Raw genomic sequence first — 15,154 nt, forward strand, 5'->3', positions numbered from 1 at the left:
CCTGCTTACTTCCTTCCTGCTTTTACCAGCAGAATCCACATCAGATATCTGAAGAGGAAGAAAGAAGACGTTTGTATTCTCCAAGCCCACGCACTGACTTTCCAACCACATGGAAACTCCAGATTTTTTTTTTTTTCTTCCCCTGGAAAAAAACATGGCTAGATAAGACTTATGCCTTTTACCTGAAACAGACACAAGGGATAACTAATCCCACATTTCTGTGAAAGCCCTCATTTTCTTCTCCCTGCAGACCACCTCAGTCTGAGGCCAGGACTTGGAACCATATGTGGATTGAAACAGGAGAAAGCACAGGCTGGACCCTCAACCTTCACCTGTGGCCTTGCACTCACAGAGGACTCTGCACATCACTGCAAACCTCACACAAAAGCCAGCACTGCCTCAAGTCCGGCGCACTCCACTGCTGCTATCCTACACTAGTATCCAACTCGGGACATGTCCCAAAGCAGCCAGATTGCAGGTGCCAGCTGCGCAGTCGGGATCACACCTGGCACTACAAGTTCATACATACACACACGCTTCATCTGTACCCACAACTACGCTATGTTTCCTAGGATTGACAGACTATAAAGAGTCATTTCCTCTCTAGCTGCTTGATCCCAAGCTCTCCAGCTATCTGCACACATAACCCCTTTCGTACATCACATCCGACATCTACACCTCTTACTACCTTGTGCATAATAAGAGTAGGCACCACGCTATACCGGTTCCCTGTGCTTGTGTGCGCACCCCACACCTCCTACCCAGCGAAAACCGCCACTGGCTCATTCTGAAACACAGCAAGGCACTTTGATGGGTGTTAAAGACTTTGTGCATGCACAGGCAGGATGCAAATCCATCCCCTCCTCACGCTGGCTTGCCTTAGGGGCAAACGTAGACCTCGGCAGTCTCCTAAGCGAGAATGACCGTGGCACAGAGCCTGTCACCTGGCCTGTGAAAAGCAGCAACACCAAGGGAACAGACCAACTTCCTTAGAGCTTCAGACTGGTTACAAAAGTCAGCATTTTACTTCAGTGCTTTACAGAAGTATTTCTTCCTCCCTGGGAAAGAAAACCTTGCTAGTCACATTGCATATGTTAAAACACGTAAGGTAAAAATCAGCAGTAATGTCTGTAGAAACACAGCAGAGGAGAGGGGTAATAAAAAGTCCCAAAGCAAACAAAGACTCCTTGAGAAGCTAAGGGTCAAGTGGGGAATTTACCAGTGATGTTCCTGCTCCCACACACAATCGTAAACATCAGGGATTATCTCCCAGAAAACCCACAGGTAAAATGGGTACATATGTTGCCCTATTCAAGAGAATCAGGCAAAAATCTGGGCCCAGGCAGTTCATGGTTTTTATGATACATTAAAAATGATAATAATAAAAAGAAGAGGAAGGTGGAACAAAGAAGAAATTCAAACCATAAACTGGCAAGTGGTCCTGGATCCATCCCAGCAAACACTATTGGCTACAAAAAACAGAAGGTCCCACCAGGTTGCTGCACGTTGAGATAGTCTTGCTGCCACCGCTGCACATTGCAGGTAGTTTTATCCATTTCTGGGAGGAAAAAAGTCCTTGTTTTCCTCCCCTGACTGACATCAGATGAGCTCCTTCAGCGGCTCACTTTCACCAGGAAGCATGCCGTTCATTTCGGGAGAAGTCTCGGTGCCCAGATATCCCAAGAGGATCTCACTGCGCCGCCGCGAAAGCTGCAAAATGTCTTCTGCCAGCGACTGCACCGTTGTGTATCTCACATTGTCCAAATCAAACATATCCTTCAGATATTGTACTATCTGGTGCTGCAAAGACGAAAGGGAGGTTTACAGTAAGGAGACCTTCTCCTGACTGCCAGTACCAGCTGCCTGGACTGCAGCAAGCAGAGAACCCCATAAGGAATTTTGCGTGTCTGCTGTCCAAGCAAAGATCTGCTTCAGGCTGGGTATTGCTTTTGTGGTTAGATCCCTTCACGCCTCAGAAACAGGACAGCAGAGCTCCAGGAGTCAGGAAGCAATGCTGATGTCCAAGGCAATACCCACCCAAACATTTAAAGAACGTGACACAGCCTCTCATGACACTGTTTACAAGAACAAAAGGATTTAGGCATTAAGATCAAATATTTAACTTGTAAGAACCCATGTTCTCTTTCATCATACGCACCTGCAGTCTTTTCCAATACCACCGGTATAAATGGATCTCATCACACATTTTTGCTATCAGCTATGGTAAATTGTGCTGGGAATTCTTATCAATCAGAATTCAGCAATCTACATCTCAAAACCCAGTGAATTTTAGAAGGCTTTTGTACAGTATGAGTTTCTTAATGCCACATCAGTCAAAAGCACCGATCTGCAGATTTAAGCCAGAAGACAGCAAGACTCCCACCCTGATTAGGTACAGGAAAGCCATCTTACCTTGAAGAAACTGCAGACTTCAGATAGCTGCTGCTTGGGCCCCAGAAAACCAAAGGCTAGAACAGGACTGACATGCTCCGATACGGAGTAGAAATGAGAGATAAAGCCATCTGGTACCTGCCATAGGGAAGGGAAGAATTGGTTGGTCTTGGTTCTCAGACAGAATTAGCAGCTTATTCTGCATCAACTTCCAAAGTCCCTGCCAGAAAGCACCATGCTTCAGTAACTGAAGTTAAGAGCTACTTAAGAACATCTCTTCCTGCAGCATTATGCTTATCTTTCAGATCCCTTGAAGGATGACTAGAGCTTTCTGTCTCTCTCTCTCTTTCTAAGTAACTATTTCAGGAGTAAAACAAAGAAAATCAAAGGCAACCACCAAGCCAGACTCTATTTACAATCTCCAGATCAAGTCAGGAAAGGGCGTGCCAATATCCAAGACAGAGCTACCACATGAGAGCACCAACAGAGCTTCCAGCGCTCTTGGTTCCCTTTGCATCACCTCATGAGGCAAAGCCAGTCCTACCAGCTGATTGTGGGATTGAGTGTTGAAAAACTTGCCAGAAGGCACAACTCCTGTGGACATGTGAAGTTGCACCTTCTTGTTCCCCAGGTCCAAGAACTCATCTGCTGTGATGCTTCAGAAAGGCACAGATTTAAGGGAAACGCATCGGCACTAGGAGGCGGAGAAGCGCATGAGCCAGTCACTGCGCTGCCAGCAGGGAAGCCACAATTCAGCAGCAGCCCCTTGGCACTTAGTGTCTGTGACCATTCCTACGGTAGCGTGAACAAGGAAAGAGAACACCAGACAGCCAACGCTGTCTTTTGAACCCTCACATTAAGAAAAAGGGAGAACAAACTCGGAGTGATTCAGTGGAATACTGGCATGGCACCGGTGCAATGATGGCAGGAGCCCAGTGCTCTACAGCCTCACCGAGAATGTGATTCAGTTCAGTTTTATACCACTTAAGATTTTGTATTTTGTCAAGATCTAGGTGTTATCTTTTCAGCTTCAATTAAAAGCGAAAAATCTAATGTATCTTGCTTACCATCAGAAGCCTCCTTTTTGCTTTCAGAACTGACCAGCAGGCAGTTGCTAGAGCCTACGATTAACAGAGATAGACCACCAGTTACTGGGATTACTTATCGGGGAAAAAAACCCCTACAAAGCAGTTTACCAACACATTGCCATCAAAATATCAAAGTTTTGTCCCAACAACTCTAAAATTAGTGACAAAAATCCAAGTGATCTGGAAGCAGAATTAGCCACTCCAGATCCACTCCAGAAAAGCCAAAGCTCTTTCGAAGACTGATAATACGATCTGATACAGTTGCCAGACACCCCAGAATACAGGCTGTAAGCAGACAGCAGTTCAGAGGTGCCTCCCAACTACCTTCTTCTCAGTCTAGGATACTAATTGGTCTTAAACAGGCAGCTGGGGGCCAGGACTAGAGGAAAGAGCTGCTATTTAAGCCTCAGTGTCTGGTGAGGTACCACCAAAATAAATGGGCAGGTGAAAAAACACACATGTGTTTTCTTCCCCTACGTATTTATCCTCTTATTCTCATTCACGAAAATAAGCGTTGTCATCTTTTAACATCACCGTGGCATCACTGATAAAGGTTACTAGAGAAGTGAGACTATTGAAGCCAGCCAGATGCTTTCAAAACACGGAAAGCTTTCCTGTAAACAATTTACATGTACCAGAAGATTGTTGTTTAGAGCTTCAGGAAAGCATGGTATTTCTGAAGAGAAAATTCAACTTAGCCAGGACAACCGAGGTTACGCTCTTTTTCTAGCCACTGGCTAGGCACCACAGTCTCACACTCAGTGCAGGGACTCCTCGTTTAACACACCGTCTCCTTGAAGCTGTCGGAGAGCCAGCGGTTGCGCAGCACAGCCAGCACAGAGGAGGGCGGGTTCTCCAGATCCTCAAAAGCATCCATGAGGATGAAGTCCAGCACAATATCAAAGAAACTCATGCACACCACCTGTCAGAGAGCAGAACAGTCTGTAAAGGAAATAGGTTTAACAACAACAAAAAAGATGGACTTTTTTGCTTTGAAGCAACGAAACATACTGAACCGAAGTTTGCCACCAAAGCAGGAGGACCGAGCTGTGTATGTTTAGTTCACAGCCCCCAGAAAAGGGCTGCCAAGAGACATATTAATCTTGTGTCCAGCAAGAGTCCAGTCAAAAGGCAAACAGATCTTACAGACAGTAGCTTGTGCCCTCTATCGGGATTTTGAGCTGGGGTTTTGGGGTTGTGATTGATTTAGTTTTTTAACCACAGTAGTGCTGATATTGGCGAAGGCAAGATGTGCCAAGACGTTTAAACAGCCAGTTTTCCCCACACCCTCTTCAACAACGTACAATTGCAAAATAATTGTACTTCAGCATCAGTTCTTTCGCTCCTGAGCCATTCCTACACGTTCATTATCCTCCAACTCGTCTGCAACTTTCTAGAGAGAATGTCTTTACCAACCCCTCTTCCCTCCAGCTCCTGCTGAGTGGTTGGCCAGGTCTCTTGTTTCAGTGCATAACGCAGCATCTCCTCATAGCTTTCCAGAAAACCTTTGGGATTCTGGGATAGCAGAGAAAAAAAAAAAAAAAAAAGGAAAAACTTCATTTCAGCAGGTACAACAATTGTGGGCACATTTCACCAAAGTTTAACTATTTTATTTTGAGCCAACATCAACGTCAATGCATGCAACCAGCTGAAGTTTTTAGCCAAAACACTCTTTGTGCAGAAAGAGAACTTATTTCTGAGAGGCTTGGATGGCCCCAGGCTCAGCTGCGACTGGACGCAAACCAAGTAAGTAGAGGACTAATGCTGTGCAAGCAACAATCTCCCTGCTCAGGGGATGAACGGTGACTAAGCCAGTGATCTGAGAACTGGTACACCACCGACGCAAAGATTTGATTATCTTTTCCGTTTCCTATATTCCCTGAGATTCTCTATTTGCTCCAGTGAGGCAGAGCATCAAACTGTGGACAGAGGCTACACAGAGAGGTTCTTCCAAGAGAATTTGGTTAAACAACATTAAAAGCACAGGCATTTTATTTCTCGCAATAGTCACCAGCATATAGATGCGGTTTTGCGTTCCAGGACACTGGAAAAACTCTGGACTGGGATGGAGGACCAAAAGTCCCTCGTGCTCAAGCCACAGCTGACTTGTTATACAAACTTTGTACCTTTTCAGCTTTTGTCATCAGTCCTATCACCATCTGCTTCCCAACCTCCCCAAAAAACAGCTGATTGCTTTCATCCTCCAGCAGCTCCTGCAAAGGGAACACAAGAAGGCTCCTGTGAATGGCTATGCCCACAAGAATTGGCAGAAAAGCTGGGATTAAAAAAAGGACAGGGCACAAAGCAGTGCAACGCTGCATGCACCAGTATCATTAACCTTTAATAAGCTGGAGTCTAGAACACAAAACTGGTCTCTCCAGGAAGCAAGTTTAAAATTAGGCTGCAAGACTGGAAGTGGCAACAAGAGAGCCATGGCATGGCACTAGGGGCAGGGCACAAAAGCTGCAGTTCAGGCTCCAGACAACCATTGCTAGGATGCAGATCACAGTAAGAAGGAAAGTTTGCTCCCTCGCGTCAGAGATTTGACTGCGGCCCAGTAAAACGCTCGGAAGTGGGAGTAGCAGCCCCCCGGGCAGCTCTGAAATTACCAAACTTTCACTTCCCAGCATTAAACCAGTGTCAGTGGCCATGTAACAAACGCTCAAGCTGGACACAGGGACCAGGGAACCCTCTCCCTCTCCAAATCAAATTGATCAGGACAGGATTATAGAGTTAAGCGAGGCGAGCTTGGGCTGCTGCTGCTTCTTTTTGGGCTGCTTTTGCTTGCTCTGGAGAGGCAAAGACTTCAACCCTGTTCTGGCAGAGGAGAACGTGCTGCTGGCAACAACGCGCCGTGGGAACCTGGGAGCCTCAAGCCGTTCTCACCTGGAAGGCCTGCCTGACACAATGCAGCTTCGCGAGGAAATCCTGGTCGCTGTAGCAGCCAAGGAGCTCTGTCCTAGAGGGAAAGGGCAAGGACTGTATAAATTTCGGCTCTCCAAAATGTGTTCCCACCAACTACAGTCCCCTAAAAAAAGAAAAAAAAAAAGTCCCCAGTCTGTGCTTAGGAGAAAATAACAATTGCATTCCCGTTGTACAGCGCCCTGGGAGACAAGAGCAAAGGCTGTTAGAGCACAGGACTGCACCTCGCAGAACTGTCACATTTTCCACTGCTAATTTTCTGACGCACCCTTTCTTAACACGCACGTCCTAAAATCTGGGGCTAGCTCTCTGGCAAATCCAAACCAGCAGGAAGAACGCTGGGTTTCTGACCCCCAAGGATTATTCTGTTAAAGGGCTGCTCAAAGGCAGGCTCAATGCATTCGCACTGCTCGAAGGAGCCTCGACACAAGGTCCCACAACTCCAGCTAGCACTTCACCTCAGCGTCCGGCACGCAACTTTCCCTTCTTTCACTAACTGCAGAGCTTCTTCATACGCCGCTACTGGCTTAGAGAGGTGGAATGGTATTTCTTCAAAGTGGAGAGAGTCAAAGAGCTGTAGAGGTGGCAAGAGGCATGGGAAGAACAAAGGGATCTCGTTAAACATTTGCAAATGCTCAGAGACTGCAACCAAGCAAGACATGCCTTCTTCAGCTAGCAAACTTTTGTCAGTGCCAATTGTTTCATGCAAAGATATTTCTTTTCCCACCAGGTACAAAGCTGTCTCAGCTCCGACACAGCTCAATTTCCCCTAAAATTTACACAACTAAGCCACATTACATTAGATTCACAGATTTTTTTTTTTCTAGCGGTTACAACATGTTTTCTACAGTAGATAGGAAGGTGACCTGGAAATGCTCGTTGGAAAAGGGTGTAACACCCTTAATTAAAAAACTTTTCCTAATGTCCATCATGAACCTCCCTGCTTGGGGCTGCTGCTCCATGTTTTACCATCTTCCTCTACCAAGATGTGTTTGACTCCACTGCCTTTGTGGCTCCCCTCCAAGCAGCTGGACTGTGACACACAGCTGAAACTTAAGTCACCTCTGCTGCAGAGAAGAAGGAGTCCTCAGAAATTGAACTGTCTTCATCATCCGTCCGAAGCCGCAATGACCCATCCGTCAACGGAAGCATTAAAGTCTTCTCTGGAGGAAAGGAAGAAGCTGCATGTGTTGGAGTTTCTGGACTGCCATTCCTCTTAGCTCCTGTGCTCGTTCTCTCTCCCGCCCCGACAAAACAGCTCTTTGTCACTATTTCCTTGCCTAGCTTACAGAAAAGACAAAGCCAGACACGAAATTGGCATTTTCACCTAACCCAGCTCACATACCCAGATCCAGCAGCATGCTGTCTGACGGCAGCGAAGACCCAAACTCTTCCTGGAGGTGGTAGGCGCGGTGCAAGAGAGTCTCCAGCTTCTCAGCGAACTCCCTTTTCTGGGACTCTACCTTGAAAATACATAAAGGCCACCTTAGTTAGTCAGCTGGGTGAGAGACAGATTAACAGCACAAGGCAGTGGGTAAGGCAAGGAGAGAGAAGCTTCTACACAGCTTTTTAGCTTCACAATTTTGTTTTCCTGTTAAAAAGGGAAGAAAGAACTTAAGAACTTTAATCTGCCATTCAGAAAAACACGTATTTTAATGAATTGCAGATCTTTTCCTTCTCCTGACTTGTGACTTGAGCCTATTTTCAAGAGGGAACCACATCACAAGATCTGTGCTGAATACAACAGACTATCCAGAAGCGGATAACAGAGTAAAAGTTCTTTAAGGTGCTGGGCATAAGAAAGTTTTGCTGCAAGCAACACAGTGGGAAGAAAAGAAAAAAAAAGGGAGAAAAATAAGACTTAAAGAGTATCTTGCCTTCTTGCCCCTTTGTCTGCATGAGTATCTTACCCGGAACAGAAGCATTAACAAGAAGCACAACATCTATTTTGATAATGAATCAACTGTTTTAAAGTCAGTTTTATAAATACTCTAGGACTCTTCAAGCAGAGGCAAAGACAGAATCCAGATTTGACTTGGATAAATATTATCCCGCACAAAAGACAAATATCCCACATATTTACTCCACCAGGCACTGTTTTTAAGAGACTGAGAATGCTTTTTGCCAGCGAGAACTCCTAAAGAGTTGGAAGTTCAGCTCCTTGCATAGTCCTGAGCTACAGCTGCTCTCTTTAGCTTCGTGATTGTTTGGATCTCCTCTCATCAGAGGCCTTCCTGCACGGTCCTCAAGTCCAAGACAAAGGCAAAATACTTGTTTCCATAGCTGTAAGCAGAACGAGTTACACATCTCCTTGACCCACTTGCTCCGTGAGCAGGGCATACTTAGCTCCTACCAAGTTACCACTTCACTCAGTACGTGTGGGCAGCCAGCCTCGGCTTCTGCACCCAGCTTCCTAGCAAGTGAGGGCAACCATCAAGATCTCCACTGTGAAACGCGTTAAAAAGTTACAGACACAACACTGCCAGGCAAAAAGCCTCTTTCTCTCTGATGCTGTATTTGTCACAGCCTTTTCCTACCGCAGCCTCTGCTCCTGGAGGACTTGCATGACAGTGACTGACACGATGCTGGAAGGTGGGAAGAAAAGCTGGGGAATGAGGGGGCGAGACTTATTAAAAAGAAAAAGAAATTAAAAACACCCACTCACATTGCATAAGGAAGCCGCAGATACAGACAGCTCTTAAACAGAGTCTGGCCCAACTCTGCCCTTAATTTGCTCATCTTTTAACCTGCTAATTACTGCTTCTAACACCCAGGTTGGTCCTTCAGCGTGTTGCCAGTTCACAGATGCAAAGGACAAGTGGGAACCTACCTCTGGGATGTTCTCAGACATGCTCTCGTGCTGTTTCTTGCTGTCCCAGGGCACGGGGGTGCTGGTACTAGCACTGTCCCTCTGTCTGATGGTCAGTGCTTGCTCCCACTTCTGCAGGGCCTCCTCAAACAGCTCCATGCCTGGCAATGCAACAAACCCCAGCTGTGAGTCCCAGGCCACCCAGGAACAAAGCAAGACAGCACAAGTCTTTGCTCACTCAGATAATAAAAAAATGGAGGAAGCAAGGAAGCCTCTTCCTAACTGATAAGAATGAATAAATGAGTAAACGTATTCCATTTCTTTCCCTTTTAAATATGGTTTAATTTGGATTAGAAGTTTTGGAGAACATCTCCAAACTGGTTAAAACGTCAGCAGTGTTACTTCCAAAATACTATTCTCCAAGTAAGGTGAGCCTGTTAGTCAAAGAACAGTATTTTGAAAGTAAATTATTCATCAAGAGAAGAGAGAAATGCTTCTTTAGGAGAAGACTGGATTTTTATAACTAACCAGTGACTGAGTTTAAACTGAGAATGGGACAAACCTTCCTATTAGAGCTCTGTGTTGAACTGCTGATGCTCTCTGTCAATTTACACCCTCTTTTTTTTCCTCACAGTGATAAGCAACCCCTCCAGGGTGACGGTATCGTTGTCCTCATTTACCTTGAATGTAGAGGCTTTCTGCACTGGAATCGACAATGGCTGCAGCATCTCCCATTGCCTGTGCCTCCCACAGCCCTGCTGATGCTGGTGTTGGACTTGAAGAGTTGACTACTACCATCTGCAGGATGCAAGCAGAAAGCAGCAAATGCCTTTTGAATTTTCTCCAAGGACAGCAACGTTAAGACCACACAAACACTGCCACCAGGTACATTTCAACGATAAGTCATTTCCCTTCCCTGGGTTTGCTCTCATGCTTCTCCATACCAGTACTCCCTTGCCTGGCATGGTATCAAGGGTCACTGGTCGCTCCCATGTGGGTTCACACTACGCTGTCAACTGCTGAGAGCCACACGGTGCCGAGAGTGGAGGCAAGATAATAAATCTTTCCCTTCTCCACCCAGCATCAGAGCAGGGGCTTGGAAAGTTGTGTGGGAAAACATTCCCAAGCAATTTACCCTGAAGCTGCATTAGGAAGCGGCAAGCTGGGCAATGGTGAGCACTAGCAGGAGAGCACCCATGGAGGCTACAGCCCAAGAAAGCTCCAAAGCTACAGCTACAAGAGGTGCAAGGATTTTGATAGAAAGTTCATGCCAGCCCCACCTTGTCTGTACAAAAAAAAACAACAAAAAAACCACTGGAAGTGGAGGAGGGGAGGCAATCGCAGTCCAAACAAAGGAACAGATTTTCAGCAAAAATACAGCTGTGGACTTTGGCCAGGGGGATTCTTGCTCTTGTCTTTGTAACCAAACCTTCTCCTGGGAGGGCTGAGCGCCACAGCAAATTGTCAGCTTTCTCCACACTAGCACATAAATGCTTTTTAAAGTCTGATGAAATAAAGCACTGGGTTCAAACACTAACAATGACAGTGTTTTCACATGGCTTAGAGAACGACGTTCAAATATGAGCCTGACTCTAGGAAAAAAGCTACAATAATTGTCTGACAGGTGACTTCTTACCCTGCCTCCACTGATTAACCTTTGTGGAGTGTTAGTAAATCACCTTGAGATATAGAACTGCAAATCATCCGTTCGCTGCTGCTGACTTATTTACTAGATGGCAAAGAAGAGCCCCAGGAAGCAGACGAGGGAGCAGGGAGAAACTGCAGTCGTGCCAAGGATGAGCTGTTTCTCCATCAAGTAACATGAAAGCGAAGAGTGTTACAGACACTCAGCTTGCACACAATGAAGGGGACATGGGAACAGATCCCTCTCCGTGTGGCCTTCCCCACTCATGCACCAGCAGTGGAAAAAGGAATTTAGATCCTTTTTTTTTTTTTTTTAAATCTAAAGAGAACCAGACTTCAGCAATACAAAACCCAGAAGTCATCAGTGGGAACAGAGAAGCCGCAGGGGAATTAAATGCATGTGAGTCCCTGCGGAAGGAGGACAGAGCTGGGCAGTGCTTGGTCCTCACTGACCTGTCCCATCGTATCCCAGTTACGCCAGGGTGCAGGGCTGCACGCCCAGTGCCGTGCCGGCACTGCCGCCTGCTGGAGACACAATTTCGCTAGCACAGATTTTTTTAGCAACTTTCTGGTGCTTTAACCTTGCCAGATGAGCTAAAATACAGCAGTGCTGCGCAGGCTGCAGAGTGCCGGTGGCTGACAACTCCATTCAAAGGGGTGATTTTTCCCTCTTCTTGCCCCAGAATTTCCAACCAGACACCGAGCCCAGGCGGGTGACGTCAAGGGGGTGTTTTGCAGTAAGTCACTGCACACGAAGCTGCAGAGATTCGATTGTGCTGTCTGCTGCTCCAACAGCAGCACACAAGGATTTTGAGCAATGGGGATGCAGAACAGGTCTTGAGGCCACAAATGCTCCCCAGCGCTTCCCGTGTGGTCTCACAAGAGATGGATATAAGCAGTGATGGCTTCTCCTGCCCGGTTAAGCCTGAATTACCTGTATTCAAAAGGCTGCTTTCGGCTTAGGAGAAGGTTGAATAACTAGGCTGCTCTCTCAGCCTGCACTGTTTCCCAGACAGAGCTATCAGACTTTGGTATTTAACCCAGCTTTAACAATCAAGTAACCTGTGACCAGCCCCAGCACAGGAGGGCTGTGCTCCCAGAGGGGCTGCTGGGCCACCCAAACCCCCAACATGGAGGGAAGCAAACAAGCTCCCCATTCCTGTGAGACCGTGACAACCCAGGGGGTCACAGAGAGCCCTGAGGAATCACAGCCATGTCCCACACCCACATCCCTCCTGCAGCCCCTCACTGGTCAAAGCAGTGGGATGTACCCTGAGGCTCTTGGCCACAGGAAAATGCTGCTCTGACTTCCTGCAGGCAACTCCAAGGGTAATATCAGAACCCGCCCTACAATTACGCTGTCACCTGTTCTGCTCCAAAAGCTTTGGCATTACTCATCAGCATAAGCCCAAAGACTTGGTAATCTCGTTACAGGTAGGTGCACTCACATCTCCCAGCCCTGCTTCTCCCAGCTCAGCTGAGGTCCTTACCGAGGCGAGGCTGTGGGAGGAACTGGAATGTTTGCTGGGCTCGATGGAGGAAATCCCACTAAGCGTGTCATTGCTCTTGCTGCCAGGACTCTGGACTCTCTTGCTGGAGTATCCTGCAGTTGGGAATGTCACACAAAAACAGGATTTTAGGCCCAGTTCACTGCAGCAGTGAATAGAAAGGGTCAAATGTGAATGCAAATGGGAAAAGCAGCATCCACTACTTAGAATTGAGTTATGGATCTCCTGTATGCTCTGTTTTATTTGAGACACTAAGAACATTGGTATCAGTGGGTATCTGACGCTGAGGAATGAGTATTTATTCACTGCTTACAGATGGCAAGAGGCAAATGGAAAGCGTCAAGAGGAAATTCCTCCAGCTTCCCACAAGCCAGGCAGACCATGGATCTCGCTCCCTTGGCTATCATAAAAATATTTAGGCTTTTTAATATGTTTCACAAAACAAATGCTTAATCCCTGAGGAGCTCGGACACTCGTCACAAAAATCACCACAATGAGATGAAAAAGCTGCCCATGGTCCAGGAGCCACCACAGAGCTGGAAGGACACTCACAACTCACACTAGCCCAGGCCACCCTCCCTTCCACCACCCAACCTTGCCAACACAGCTGCACAATGAACCCCTGGGCATCACATTGGCATCTCCGAGATCAGTATGCAACCAGGTCACCGTGTGCCCTGGGTTGTTAGTACTGGGGGAAGCACAGTGTAACAAATCCACAGTCTTTCTTAGCAAGGAAGATGGGAACTGCAAACCTTGGTGAAAACCTCAGTTTCACTTTTTTCCTCACAAGAACTTTGAGCTCAGGGCCTCTCCCTTTCCTCTGCTAAACCCTGTGATCATGGCACTGTGCTTCAGGCTTCTAACTTCATTCTGCATCAATGCACCACACCAGTGGTTTTGCTTTCCTGCCCCCACAGCTGACAAGAACTTCCCATCACTCCCTGTACACCCTGTTTGCTCCCTCACAAAAGGCTTTCGGGGATTTTTCCCTTTATGTAAGGCCAACCTTTCTTCACAGAGGAGACCCTTCTGGTTGGCAAGATGGGTACTGTGATCCCTCCAGGCTTAAAGCCGCACTTCTCTGGAGCAATCTGCTTCTTTCGACGACGGCGACGCTTCAGCTGATGAGCTGCAAGAGCCAATGCAACTGTCCCGAGAGCTGTAGCAAACAGCACCTTGCGCAGGCCTGGAGAGAGCCGCAGCTGAGAGAAGACAGACTTTAAACACAAAAGATAGGAAAGAGCAATAATGAAAAACCAATTCCACCAACTTTTTTTTTTTTAAGCAGTTTTAAACATAATACACCTCGACCTTCCCTCTCCCACCCACAAAACACAGCCCCTGCAACACAACTAAGACTTAGCAGCACAGAAACCGTGGAGCATCATTTTGACAGAACTTGGAGAACTTGGTCTCAATTCTCATTACCAAAAAACACTGCAAAATTCACAGATACTTCTGTATGTAGCTGAGCTTTATTGCCCCATGTGTTGCATTACTACAAGTGGGAAACATATAACTCTTCTTTAAAACAAAAGGGGTTTTTTTAGTGCCTTTGATGAAGAGAAAGGTTAAACCCTGGCATTCTCCTGGGGAAGCCCTTGTCTCCCCTCTCCGAGCCTACCCTGAGCAGCTTTCTCCCACCACCCCAAACTCTCCACTCCATTCTTACCAACGCTCAAACTGGCCAGGTGCCCCAGCATCAGCCTGTCACGCCTCCGTCCCTCACAACTAACACAGACAACTCCCAAAGAGTAAACCTAAAGAACGCAACAGAAAAGCCTTTCTTGCTTGTCGTACCTGCCCGAATGTCGTGTAAACAAACACGGGGATCTCTGCCACGGTCATTGCCAAGGCCTGAATGATGGACATTCCTTCTGTCCTTCTAAATGCCATGTCTGCACAAGGATCCCAGCACCTCCAGGAGCCACGAAGGCAAAGGGCACTTCCTGATGTTCCGTGAGCTGCTCACAAAGAAATCCAACTATTCTCTGACATCTGGCTCAGAGTCCTGCAGTTGGCCTTCATCCAGCAATTCTCCTCCTGCAGGAAGAGGAGAAAAATCAGGTGAGTGAGGAGAATACACAACCAGCACCTCACTGTACAGCACTTCACAAACCACACACCAAGTCACGTGGAGCAGCAATCCTGCTAAAGCCAGGCAGGAGATCCAAAGTACCTTCTCACCAACAGCAGCACACTTTTTGCTTGTCCTATCAACGATGGGGTCAGATTCCCAAACTGCTCTATAGCAGCAGCACCCTTGGACTCAATAGCTGCCAGAGATTTCTACATGCACCAGAACTGACTGCACATGGCTGGAGGGATTTTGTTTGCAGTCTCAATATATAAAAAAAACATAAAGTAAGCCTTATTACAAATAAACACACGTATGCTTTCACTGTTAAAACTCTGCTTTCATGCAATTTCCTGTGCATCAAAGACATGCTGAGGAGCAGCTAAGTAAAGCCCATTTGCTCAAGAGGCTTCAACGCTGCTTGAATTTACCAGAGCTTTGCCGGCCATGCTGGAAGCTGGGAAGGAGGGATGTGCTTCACATCAAGGAGAGAGCTATAGAAGAATGAACTGAAACCAGGGACTGTGTGGTCTTTTAAATACCACAACGTTATAAACCCTTTGGCCCCACACTCTGCCAGGCCAGCCTTCGCAGTAAGCGAGGAGATGCTGCCCTCACCCCTCTCCAGCCACACTAGGCTCCCATATCAAGAAATTAAACCCATCACGGGTGTCACAGCTGAATGGCATCTCCCCATTCCTGCCTGACCCCA

The 15,154-nt window shown here is 46.9% G+C and overlaps 1 protein-coding gene across 1 annotated transcript; it reads right to left on the minus strand.

The window, feature by feature from the left end:
- Positions 1 to 1,599: 1,599 nt before the first annotated feature.
- Positions 1,600 to 14,261, minus strand: FAM73B (family with sequence similarity 73, member B). The gene is made up of 15 exons (XM_009864902.1): positions 14,166 to 14,261; positions 13,372 to 13,582; positions 12,345 to 12,457; positions 9,891 to 10,008; positions 9,232 to 9,371; positions 7,747 to 7,864; positions 7,464 to 7,564; positions 6,860 to 6,975; positions 6,366 to 6,438; positions 5,606 to 5,692; positions 4,896 to 4,994; positions 4,267 to 4,401; positions 3,459 to 3,512; positions 2,413 to 2,529; positions 1,600 to 1,800 (listed from the first exon to the last, which is right to left on the minus strand). Exons 1-15 carry the CDS (start codon positions 14,259 to 14,261, stop codon positions 1,600 to 1,602), a joined length of 1,779 nt encoding a protein of 592 aa, XP_009863204.1.
- Positions 14,262 to 15,154: the final 893 nt, after the last annotated feature.

The sequence above is a fragment of the Apaloderma vittatum genome, unplaced genomic scaffold (genome assembly GCF_000703405.1).
Source record: "Apaloderma vittatum isolate BGI_N311 unplaced genomic scaffold, ASM70340v1 scaffold8482, whole genome shotgun sequence".
In the NCBI taxonomy this organism is placed as follows: Eukaryota; Metazoa; Chordata; class Aves; order Trogoniformes; family Trogonidae; genus Apaloderma; species Apaloderma vittatum.